At 41.1% G+C, this 13,827-nt stretch overlaps 1 protein-coding gene across 1 annotated transcript in view; it reads right to left on the minus strand.

Moving 5' to 3' along the window:
- The window catches only part of LOC124795280 (homeobox protein OTX1-like), a 178,647-nt gene that overhangs the window by 161,588 nt on the left and 3,232 nt on the right, over positions 1-13,827 (minus strand). The window contains exon 3 of the mRNA XM_047259225.1: positions 403-504. Coding sequence (XP_047115181.1) covers positions 403-504 — 102 coding nt within the window. The remainder of the gene's footprint in view (positions 1-402; positions 505-13,827) is intronic.

A 13,827-nucleotide genomic window follows, 5' to 3' on the forward strand; every position in this document is an offset into this window, starting at 1 on the left:
TCTCTACTTCGACCATCATCAGTTATTTTGCTCCCCAAATAGCAAAACTGCTTTACTACTTTATGTGTCTCATTTCCTAATCTAATTCCTTCAGCATCGCCCGACTTAATTCGACTACAGTCCATTATCCTCGTTTTGCTTTTGTTGATGTTCATCTTACACCCTCCTTTCAAGACGCTGTCCATTCCATTCAACTGCTCTTCCAAGTCCTTTGCTCTCCCATGCAGCGGCAAAATTCAGTTTGCACAAAATATTAATAGAAACACTGAATGGTTTGAGGTGTTAAGATTTGCACCTCGTAACGCAAGAGCGGCGCACAGTTCCTGAAACGGCCACTTGGACGGAGAGAGGAGTGTACAGCGGGTGGTCAGCCAGCCAGGCGCGCGTTACGCAAGTACTCACCCTATGGCCTGGTCGTGGTGGTCGGCGTCCCAGCGCGCCGAGTTCTCGTACCACGGCTCGCGTATGCGGATGCCGCCTCTCGCATGGATGGTCGAGATTTCCCTGCACAACAAAAAAGCACAACCTGTCAGCATCTCTCGGGCTAAAATGAAGTGATGGTTCTGCGCGCACTGTACAAAGGCAGAAGACGTTCGCCGATTGCGGGGAGTGGTAGTTTTGGTATACGGACAAGAAAGCATCATGAAGGTTCATCTAAAGCAGGGCTTCCCAACCTGTGGTCCGCGGACCCCTTAGGGGTCCGCTGGCTCTTTCTAGGGGTCCGCGGCCACCTTTCACCAAATCGTGCAAAATAATGAGTAAAATTATTGAATAAAAATGTGAAAATCAAATTCATCACTATTTTTTTCGTGTGAAAAACATGTGTACTTTTACTTCAGGTCGTATCCCCAAGCAGCCTTTGCGGTTCCTAAGTGAGAACGTATACACAAATTAGTGCCGGAGAATGCGGCTTCTCTGATCGACTGTTTTGCAACAATACGGGGGTCCAGAATGAGATTTTCACTCTGCAGCGGAGTGTGCGCTGATATGAAACTTCCTGGCAGATTAAAACTGTGTGCCCGATCGAGACTCGAACTCGGGACCTTTGCCTTTCGCGGGCAAGTGCTCTACCATCTGAGCTACCGAAGCACGATAAAAATATGTACAATTTTGTAAATAGTCTTCACGGGTATGCCGCCGGATCACGTTGTGCAAACTCCACAATATTTCCTCGGAGCAACTGTCCGACATCTTCAGGTGGTTCAACCTTGCTGATGGCTAGGTACGACTGACAGTATCTGCACGTCGACGCCCCGTTTCTAGAACACGCGCGCGATTTGCAGATGGTAGAGCACTTGCCCGCGAAAGGCAAAGGTCCCGAGTTCGAGTCTCGGTCGGGCACACAGTTTTAATTTGCCAGGAAGTTTCAATACGGGGGTCGTTTGTGCGCCGGCTCGCGGCGCTAGATGCGCTGAAACCTTTTACGCATGCGCGGAGCGATCTTTGTCGACCAATCACAGCGCTCGCTGACACGTATGCCGCCCCAGGCATCATTAAATGTTAAACTTGCCTTGTCAGTGCACTACCTATTTCATAAGTCGAATTTTGACCAGTTTATTACTTCTAAGATGAATCGGTGGCTGAAGTCAGGATCACTGAAGAAGGGTGCAGTTTCTCCATCGCCTTCACAAGGGAAGTTTCCAGTTGAAATGAATGAGAAGGGAGGACGAACAAAGGCAGACCTTACATACATTTGAACATTTTTCTTCGGATTTCACGAAAACACACACACACACACACACACACACACACACACACACACACACACACACACGACTGTTACGAAATATGCATGCTCCTTACATAACAGTAGCCAAATAGTGGAAGTGAACAGACCATAAGCGACAGCTTGTCAACAGCGAACAGTTTGGACGTGACGTTGATTGCTCTTGGAGGAAGACAGGTCCATCGTGTGAAATTTCAATTACCAAGTAATTTTAATCAAGATATAGTGTGTTGCACAAAGGGAGTAAATCCACTAGTAACTGTGTGGACACAGTGAGAATTCCAATTGGATGGTTAATTTCAAGTTGTTTTCGTTTATCTCTACGCAAAAGACTATTGATACTTCGGGGGGGAGGGGGGGGGGGGGGCGGGGGGGGGTCTGTCATTGGAAACATGGCACCTGCATTAAGAAGCTTTCAGTTCCCATGGGTTTCGCTCTGAAATTTGGAGTTACTGTACTCTTGACTGACTAGGGGTCCGCCATGGATTTTCGACTGAGGAAGGGGTCCGCCAGCTGAAAAGGTTGGGATGCCCTGACCTAAAGAATACTGCACAGAAACCTTGACACCCGCGGGCAACAACGTTTGTTGCTTCCACAATTCTCCGTTCATACAATGTGTATCATAATTCGAAAACTGACAGGGCGGAAATTATACGGCATTGGAAGCAAAACATCCCAGTCAGTCTTTTGCAAGATAGCAGCGAATTTTTCGTTTTGAGCTGCCACTGACTTGAGTATGAACTATCATTCTAGTTAGCACAAATGTTTTTGAAATGTGAACTTTACGTGTAAGTTCCTATCTAATAGGAAATCGCATTTCAAAAACTACGGTTTGGTGGTTTGGTATACTACATAAATGACGTAGTAAATGGTAACATTAAGATTACTGGTAATACTGGTAGAACTGGTAGGGAAAGAAACATAGATGAATGTGTAAGAGAGAAAATGGGCACCGACGACCTTTTTTTTCCACATAATCAGAGCCGCACATCATTCAGTGTTAGTTCATTGCGCCTTGCGCAATATAAATTATGTTTTACACGTAATAAAAATTAGTTGATCGCGTAACTTCTGCCCTTTTATACAAGTAAACCAATTATTTTTGCTGCAAGTATGTTTACATACACAAAAATAAAAATGTGTATAATTTTGTAAATAGACTTTACGGGTTTGCCACCGGATCATGTTGTGCAAATCCCACAATATTTCCTCGGAGCAACTGTCCAACATCTTCAGGTTGTTCAACCTTGATAATGGCTAGGTACGACTGACAGTATCTGCACGTCGACACCCCGTTTCTAGAACACGCGCGCGATTTACAGATAGATGGTGCCATATTCAAACTCCCTCTGCCTAAAATCGCAGAGCGGCTCTCCTGCGCGTGCGCTTACGTTCCGTTTGCCAACAGTGCGGCCAGACGTTCCTCACCAACGGCCGTACTAGACCAATGTTATGACAGGCCTGTTATCTACATCTACACTCCGCAAGCCACCTGACGGTGTGTGGCGGAGGGTACTTTGAGTACCTCTATTGGTTCTCCCTTCTATTCCCGTCTTGTATTGTTCGTGGAAAGAAAGATTGTCGGTATGCCTCTGTGTGGGCTCTAATCTCTCTGATTTTATCCTCGTGGTCTCTTCGCGATATATACGTAGGAGGGAGCAATATACTGCTTGACTCCTCTGTGAAGGTATATTCTCGAGACTTCAACAAAAGCCCGTACCGACCTACTGAGCGCCTCTGCTGCAGAGTCTTACACTGGAGTTTATCCATCATCTTCGTAACGCTTTCGCGATTACTAAATGATCCTTTAACGAAGCGCGCAGCTCTCTGTTGGATCTTCTCTATCACTTCTAACAACCCTATCTCGTACGCATCCCACACTGGTGAGCAATATTCAAGCAGTGGGCAAACAGGTGTACTGTAACCTAATTGCTTTGTTTTCGGACTGCATTTCCTTAGGATTCTTCCAATCAATCTCAGTCTGGCATCTGCTTTACCGATGATTAATTTTATATGGCCATTCCATTTTAAATCACTCCTAATGCCTACTCCCAGATAATTTATGGAATTAACTGCTTCCAGTTGCTGACCTGCTATATTGTAGCTAAATGATAAAGGATCTTTCTTTCTATGTATTCGCAGCACATTGCACTTGTCTACATTGAGCTTCAATTGCCATTCCCTGCACCATGCGTCAATTCGTTGCAGATCCTCCTGCATTTCAGTACAATTTTCCATTGTTACAACCTCTCGAAGAATCTGGATTTTCGCGTCGTGATGCTATTAAATCACGACTCGAAAATCCAGCTAAATATTCTTACAACACAAAATCAAAAATATTACCGACAAATTGTAGATGGAGTGCAAAGAATAGAAAATCTGTAAACAATTGCAACCGTGATATATTCCGCACTAGGATTTTTAAGAAAATATTTAGGCAGCTCTGTATATGTGCGAAAAGCTCAAAAGAACGAAAGCGATGAAACGGTAATGCGAAATTACTTTCCACACAAATCGGAAATTTAATATACCCATTCTGTGACAGCATACGATGCAAAAAAAAAAAAAAAAAAAAACAGAATTAAGATCTGCGCCGTCCCTTACCTTCAGCTTAATCTGTGTACCTTCTTTTACAACTTCCTAATGTCTTAAGAATTTCAGAGACGGAAGGCAGTGAGCTGCAGACAGATTTGGTTGATTTTCTTATCTAGCAAGAATCGCAGTACAATGAGGACTAGCATATAAAACTTGCCACTGGAAAGTAAAGTGTTACTCATGCTACAGTCAGTGATACTGCACAGATCCTCTTCGATCACACAGACTGAGCTGTTTTGACAGCCATATAACTGCTCTGCAATTCTCTAAATACACTACGTGACAATTTTCCTTACCCCCAATAGTAAGCGACTTGGCCGCATTGGGATTTCGAAGTGACATAATTAAATAATCACAAGAAGCAAGCACAGCTTTGTGTCGGTGACACACACACACACACACACACACACACACACACCTTATCGGATATTACGGGGTGAAACAACATTAAAATTATAATTTTAACGTTTGGAATTACTCCCGTGACATTCCTCGTCATATTATATTCCCACTTGTATTGCTATGGGAGAGCAAAAGCTCTATCAATTTCGCACTTTTTTCCTCAAATTACAGGCAAATCTTTTTACATCCAAAAAGTTTCGAGGGTGAGTTAATAAAAAACAAAGAAAAGGTGCTGGTTTTAATGCTTCAGATGTTCCACACAGTCACCCTCCACATGAGAACAAGACACAGAAAGTTCATACAACCACGTCAAACTGTCATAACGGTACTTCCTTGTGATGATGTCCAACTCGCTTCTCACATTGCTTTGAATGCTGGTTAAGTCGTCTAAGCGTTGATCCTTCATGTGAATTTCTGCACTTTGTCGTTTTGTGGTAGACTCATATTCATAACGCCATGTCTAGTCACCCGTGATGATTTTTCCAGAAAAGAAGTGTTCGCGGTTTGCATTTCAATCGAAGTGCGGCAGGCGTCCATAGCTGTTAGTGAAGCTGTGTGCGACAAATTTAGCACAAACTCTTTTCTTCTTCAAAACATTTTGGAGACTGTCTTGACCATTTAATTTGGAGATGTTGATCCAATATATGTGACGAAACAACGTTGAAACACTACGGTCACACACGCACTACTTAACATTGTGTGCTAACAGCTAACTCGAATTTACATTTGTCGTTTACAATGCTACATCAAGCTGCCACCGTAGTTAGCTGCGCAGACGTCGTATAAACGCAAGGAATAAACTCAGTCTCGTAACTTTTTGGACAGACGGTGTACGTTAGACAGTTCAACGTTCTCTGGTAATCACCGCACAGAAACGAAAGTCTCAAATAGTTTCTGATAAATCACCACTAGTCATCACATTTGTTTAAAATGTTTCACATAATGGATGCCGTATCACCCGGACACAGAGAGCTTGGCTGCTGTGATCACGGAAATAAATTTCGATCGTCTTTAGAATGTTGTAGTTTTTGGGACTGTTCTCCTTTGTTAAGTGTCAATTTACATTCTTAGAATAGCAACATTGCTGTCATGAAAGCAGCTATGCCAAAAAGTGGAAAATGTTGAAATTTATTACTGCGGCCCATCGAAATGTCTTGTACTGTGAGATACGAAGAAACTATGGCCAAGAAATACAAACGTATGAATACCATCCCAACGCGGTAATCGTAACTGTGCATAAATTAGTCGTTTTTCCAATCTTGCGTCCTCTGGAGCAGATGAACACAGAATAAACGCAACTCTTCCTGGAAATTTGCGACCGATATAACTGGCGCATGAACGTATCATTGGAAACAGCCTGTGTTAGGTGGGCGATCTTTTTCATTTGAATATCTTCATTTCTTCGGAGTTCTAAAATAGTAACAGGATTTAAATGGGTAGCAATGTATGACTGACAAGCGCAATTCAAAATTACATGTTAAGGACAGAAGCATAACAAGCAAACAGCAAGCGAGTGTTGATTGTATTTATTGGACGAAATGGAATCTGGAATTCGGGCTAAAATTGTAAAACCAGCACGATTTACAATTTCATTAGCAGAAGTTTAGCGCCATCAGTATTTGTTATTCTTGTAGAGTGTGCCAGTAATATGCTTACAAGCTCTGGGGAAGGTATCCACCCATCAAAACAGAAAGTAGTCCACATAAAAGTATGTCCGAAAGTCTTTCGTTTCTGAATTATTGCTTAAAGAAAATCTAACTAAGTGTTCCAGCTACTAACTGAAAATCAATTATAAAATTTTCTCCGCTCACTTCAATTCATTCACGAAGTGAACTGGATACACGAATTACTAGCGAAGTATCCTCCATGTGGTCCTGTTGACAAGTACTACATGCTGCGAAGACATACGGGCTGACACTTGAATCTTCTTCGTCTCGCTGCTGAATTATTCTTTCTGGTCACGCGTGCCACCGAAATCTACCCCACATCGATCCCAGTTTTGTGATATTACGTATTCTGTTTCAACAACACAACGGTAGACATAACTCGAGCGTTTTAGTCTGATACGTCTGACCAGCCTCGCACCCATTATCGTAAGCGTGCTCTGTATAATGGTCGCTACTTGCTCAGAAAATGAATATCTAGCCGTGGTTAAAATGGAGCACTTGTCGGGTAACTCACCCCTACATCCACTGGTAGATAAAGGATGTTTCCCTCTTTAACAGTAGTTGACAAGTAACTCAAAAACGAAGAATTTTCGGGCATACGTTTATGTGGACCTTTTCCTTTGTCCTTGTATGAGATATCTGTCCGCAAAGTTTTCAACAGCGTTTTCAACAAAGACTGTACTTGAGAAGAAGACCCATGGTAACAATGAACAATGAAAACTAAAAAAAAAAATGACAGCTAACATACTGGTTGACTACAGACTTTCACATTGCCAATTACTGCATCGGTGAAAATTAAGTTTAAAACTAACCGCTTACCGATATTCTTTAATCCTCTACGTGACGTAGACAACATACAGGACAGTTTATCATGCCATCGTGAACGAACATATGGCATTACACAGAACGTCTATTTAGACCTCTACATATTAAACATTTCAACTGTAATTCCTTTCCGTATTGCGATACATAAATACTTTTGCTTGCGAGTTTGCGAGCCGGCATGTTTTCGAAGGTAAAGAGTCAAGCAACGTCGCTGTGCAGACTTTTGATGTGTGACGGCTTTTGGCTATCAACAAATGAATCTTCATGAAATACAACTTCCGACGTTCGTTATTGTCACTGGTCTCTGATCTGAAATCACTCCGTGTGCACCGTCGAAGAACCGAAGAAAACATGTCGAATATTATGCAAGATGGCGATCGAATTCTTTTCATATTGATATCGTTAAGTGTTGGAGTGGTGACGCAAGGATTTCAGAAAACTGATCGCGTACTGTAATCTTCCCTAACCATTTACCATATTGTCGTTTCAAGCTCTGGCCTTCCTTCCAGCGTCAGAGTGTCACAATATACGGTAATCTAGAAAGTAAATACAGTTGCTGCGCAACAATGTTACTGATAAGAACGAGAGTTTTTTTATTTACGTCAGTGTTATGTGACACATGGATATGAATCGCAGTACCTCTGATCAAATAAGATACGTGACTTTGTTCTGAGTACTCTTCGCGATCGCAACCACACATCTGAAAACGAGCTGTCAAAGAATGGTGTGCGTACGACTGCACGTTCTGAAGTGCATCGCTGTAGGGATCGTAATCTAGCAAAGGCTTCTTTTTTCTGATATCTACGGTCCCAAATATTACACGAGAGAGATACCAAATGAAGATAAAAGACGTAGCATACAATGTTTCGAGCACGCACCGGCAATACAAAAACAGAAAAGGATCAACCAAATTAGACACAGGTCACCTGGGAATCATTTTCAACTACTAATCGAGAACCAGAAAAAAATTTCAGATATGGGGCAAACAGTGCATTTTGCACAAAGTCCAATTACATGAATGAAAATAAATAACAATGCAGTTTCATTCACGAGTAATGAATTTTCCAAGAGGGTATTGTATAGACAGTTTCAAGTTATATAAATATGTACCCTTCCTTCAGCGGATACGGAAAACCAGCAGTCTGGTGTTCGCGTTCGCGTTTAAGATTGAGTAAATCGAACAGATGGCTAGTAGTCGCAAATAAGTTGTCTGAATGAAACGATGCGTTTGCTTCAAGGTGATTGGAAAAACAAATATTTAAGACAATACCCTACATCTTTAAATCTCTTGAATACATCAAGGGCGCATTTTCTTATTTTATATGTAAGGAAATATATTGCTGTGCGTGAAGAATATAGTTGACAGTCTCCTAACAGCGTAATATTCTACTCAGTATCCGTATCTAACGTTTTCAACCAATTTTGTGAGCCTGGTACAGCTCTGAAAACACACATTTCTGAAAGGACAACCGAACAATATGGGTACGAAGTAAGAATCATTCTTTAGTCGATAGCATGTAGCAGTATACAAGTACATAGTGAATTTCACCGCGTCGCATTGTTCGACGCACACATGTATGATCAACATTTTGTTAATAGGTCTGAATTATTAGCTACTGCAACCCCTTCACTAGGTGAGCACAAGAAATTTATAGATGCTTCAACGCTAATCTGAAAGTAATTACATTCATAATTTGTCCATTAATGAAGCCACTTTCACGTCCGAAGGCATCAACAATCATAACACTTAACTTACAATTATGGTGGACATATCCAGTCTCTTTGCTCAGTATATTTATCGTACGATGTCATTAAAACGTTACCCTATGTAAAATGAGTTAGTAATATTATTTGAAGGCCGTTTGACTAAACGACCGGCCATCATCTTCTACTGCAACGAATCCTCGGCGCATCCTACCGGCCAATTAATACGTCGAAATCTGTCATATCGATCACATTTGTATGCCACTTAGTTAGGCACGTCTTACTTAAACGGAGTGTTGCTTTTCTGAGAAGATGAGCAGTGAAGGATAAGACACACACACACACACACACACACACACACACACACACACACACACACACAGAGAGAGAGAGAGAGAGAGAGAGATATCCTCAGAACAGATACACGAAGTGATGTGAGCAGAATAAACTTACACGGTACGATTTTTCAAAAAGTGGGAAATTTTCACTTGTGCAAACTCCTCCATGAAGTTACCGCGAACCATCGATAACTTTTATCATGTTACTGTCTAACATACATTGGACACCCTCTAGCACCTGAACACAAGTTAATGATTCATTTTAACATAGGTTATCAGTGCTATCGCCACCCGAGCTATTTACTATTCCTCAAGGGACACGTTGGCGAAACGTAAGCTTTCTCAGCAATGGTCAAATTTGTTAAAATCATCCTGAGTGTGTGGATACTTTGATACTAAATAGTTCGCAATAGCTGCGTATCTAGAAACATTTTAGTGACAAAATAAACGTTCACCGTCTTAACTTGTATGAATATTTACTCACCGCAATTACCACAAATATTCGCTCGCTTGACACTATAAAGCGAGCTAAGCTTAGCTAAGTGACATCTGCTTAAAGTCGGATAGCTTTTAATGACCAAGTCTGGTAAAGACGCTACGAAACCAAGCAACTTGACTAACTCTCATTGTTAGATTTCACGGAGAATAGAAACGTATTATTAGCTACAAATATGAACATATAAACTCAGATCTCCTCGGAAACAGTATTACCCTCAACAGTCATCAGAAGAGTAAGTCGGGCTTGGTGGTCTACTACTAAACTGAGAGCCTGCAGACCGTAAGGTCACGAGATCGAATCCCGATCAGACACCAGAATTTTTCAATCTGCCTTTACGATAGCCTTCACCTGTGAATGCTGTTAAGATATGCCATTAACAACAAGTTATTCGGGTTCCACGTTAAACATTATCTCTCCTTTCCCCTGTAGCGTTACGGGAGAACGTGAAGGACATGCAAGCATCTCACTCAGATAATGAACTGCAATCATTTATTTCCAGTATGATGGACACAGAGGAATTACGGACAGAGTTTAAACTGCTCTGGTCGAGTATATACCTACTAAGAGGATTAAGGACATAAAAGACCCACCGTGGTTTCGTAACGAAATTCGGAAAATGCTGAAGAAGTAAAGGCTGTTGCACTCTCGGTTCAAAAGAGGACACGGCAGGTCTGGTCCTGTATAAAGGCGATAAAGGGTCTAAGGCTTCGATCGAGTCATTCGCTGACCAGTATGGTGTGGCACTTGAAAACAGCACAACGAAAGCCGAAGTATAAAATTCTGCGTTTGAGAAATCGTTCATGCAGATGAAGCGTACAAACATACGTCTGTTCGACTATCGAACAAACCCCTACTCGGACGACATGGTAATAAACATCTCTGGCGTAGAAAAACAACTAAAATAGTTGAAAACAAATAAGTCACCAGATCCAGATGGAATTCCAATTCGGTTTTACAAAGATTTCTCTTCGACACTCGCCCCTTACTTAGCTTGCATTTATCGTTAATCTCTCGGCTAGCGTAATCCCAAACGAGTGAAAAAAAGCAAAAGTGACTCTTGTACTCAAGAAAACGGATCATCAAAGTTAAGGAATATTATCCTTAACTTCGGTTTTCTGCAAAATTCAAGAATATATGCTGAGATCGAATATAATAAATTTCCTACTGACCGAAAAGCTCATATCCACGAATCAGCACGGTTTTAGAAAACACTGCTTGCCCTTTTCACATGATAGACTTCGAACTATGGATGAAGGGCAACAGGAAGACTCCATATGTCTATATTTTCGAAAAGCATTTGACACGATACTTCATTGCAGACTGTTAACGAAAGTAAGAGCATACGCAATAGGTTCCCAGATATGTGAGTGAATCGAAAAATTCTTAAGTAATGGAACCCATTATGTTGTCCTCGATTGCGGATGTTCACCAGAGACAAAGGTATTGTCAATACTGCCCCAGGGAACTGTGATAGGACAGTTATTATTCTCTACATACGTAAATAATCTGGCGGGCAGTGTGGACAGGAATCTGAGGTTGTTTGCTGAGGATGATGAGATATAAGGGGAGGTGTCGAAGATGAGTGAGGGTAGGAGGATACAAGATGACTTAAATAAAATTTCTATTTGGTGTGTTGAATGGCAGCTGGCTGTAGATATAGATAAACACGGAGGAGTAGAAAAAACAAACCAGTAATATTCTGATACAGTATCAGTAGTGTCCTGCATGATACAGTCAAGTCATTTAAATATCGCGGCGTAAAGTTGCAAAGCGTTATTAAAGAAAGTGAACTTGTGAGGTTGTGGCATGGAAGGTGAATGGTCGATTTCGTTTTATTGGCAGGATCTTAGAAAAGTGTGGTTCATCTTCTTGAGTACCGCTCAAATCTTTGAGATATGCACTAGGTCGGATTAAAGGAAGACATCGAAGCAATTCAGAGACGGACTGCTAGATTTATTACAGCAGGTTCGAGAAACACGCAAGCGTTACGGAAATGCTTGGGGAAGTCAAATGGGAATCCTTGGAGGGAAAACGGCGTTCTATTAGAGGAACACTACTGAGAAAGTTTAGAGAACCGGCACTTGAAACTGAATCGAGAGGATCCTGCAGCTGTCAATACACATTTCTCATAAGGACCGCGATGGTAATAAACCAGAAATTAGAGCTCTTAGAAAGGTATATAAACAGTTATTTTTCCCTCGCTTTATCTCCGAGAGAAACAGGACAGGAAATGACTAGTATTGGTGCAGGATACCCTCCGGCGCACACCGTACTGTGGCTCTCAGAGTATGTAAATATATGTAGAATTTATAGAACTTGTTGACTGATGGTTCAACATCCCTCTTCAGGACTCCCACAGCCAACATGCCATACGAATTTACTTTTTATCAGGCCTAAGGCTAAGCACGCCATAGAGTAACTGAACACACAACAGTGAAGTCAGTTCCTCACGGAGCTCGGAGGCCGCGGCAACGTCGATTCGTCGAAGCACGTGTTAGCGGGTTCGAAACCTGCTGCAGGGGAGAATTTCAAACGCGCCGTTCCTGGAAGGCGACTTATTTTGATCAGTCTTTTATAACTATGTACCTGAAAAAGTGATCTGAAAATTGCGGCAAAAGTTCTCAAGAATGATAGGACAATGGATACTTTCAAATTTAATTATCTGTTCGCAATTAATAAAACAGAATATCTTCTTCGGCAAAATAGAACTAGTGACAACTACACTTTATGACTAAAATTAAGCGCAGAGTATAGGTATAACAGGACGAAAGAATTTAGTAAAAGTAGTAAACATGGTTTTACACGGTTTACTTTCGATACAGGCCCCAGTATACTCATCTGAGACACACCTCCTATGTAACGTGAGCTTTCCGAATTTATTTTGCCGTTTTGATTTTTATAACGAAATGTGCATTAAGTGTGGCGTTAACGTAAACCGCAGGCTACGCGACATATCACATTCTTTCATCACTACCCACTATCACATGGGGACGTTAAGTTATCAAGCACGTTTTCGAAAGACAGGTGTAGCATTCGGTTGAACACAAGATGTTTGTAATGAAAAACTATTGCCTGAAGGAAAAAAAATAAAAAACTTCAGTCACTAACTCGCCCAAAACACATATTCATCAAAACCATAAATTTAGAATCAGTAAAAGATAATGGAAAAATTGGACAGAAAGCTTATGAGCAACTTATTCTGGAATAAAACAACAGTATAAATGTGAAAATTAATTAACACATAAGTATGCATTTTTAAAAAATATGTTAAAATTAAAATAAAAAAACAAGAACAATTGTTCAGTGGGCACTCCGAAATTGTCTAAGCTGCAGGACGTTTGAAAAGCTAAGTGGCAAGGGAAATTGGCATAAATAAGCAAGAAGTGAAGCTATAAAATATTTAAAGGAAATTAAGAAGCGGATAGGTTTAGAAGACAAAGAGGTAGAAGAAGGCGAGGAAGGAAACGAACACCAGAATGAATAAAGAAAAAAGTGAACAGATGGGGGACGATGGCAAAAACTTAAACCTAACCTAGCTGTTTAAACATAGTCCTTGGCTAGCCTGTAACGGAAATAGAACAAATGTTTGTATGACTGACAATTAATTAATAATGAATATAACAATTGACATTAATGCAGAAAATAATTAGAAATTCTAACTTAGCGGATGTACTCCAAATAACGAAGATGGGACTCAAGTAGCACAAGAAACATTTTCGTAATCAGATAACAGATAAAAAGAGAACAACAAGCATCAACGTGATCATTTGAACAGATTACGCATCTAAATTACTAATGGAGCTTCACTTATGTTCAATATTTGAGTAAAATCAGAGCGGTCTGTCAAATAGTACAGCATATCGTCGTGCAGTTAACGCCTATAAAACGAAACCACCCTAATAAATAACAGTACACAAAATTATTTCATCCTCTTGGGTGAGAACAGTTTGCCACAAGCGCAATGAAATACGCTGTAGGCTTTGGCGGTCTGGGCACTACACCCACTACAAAAGCATAACTAGCTTGTCGACACTATTCACTAAGTCAGCAACAGATTTCGCTGTCGTTTCA

The sequence above is a fragment of the Schistocerca piceifrons genome, chromosome 4 (assembly GCF_021461385.2).
Source record: "Schistocerca piceifrons isolate TAMUIC-IGC-003096 chromosome 4, iqSchPice1.1, whole genome shotgun sequence".
Lineage (NCBI taxonomy): Eukaryota > Metazoa > Arthropoda > Insecta > Orthoptera > Acrididae > Schistocerca > Schistocerca piceifrons.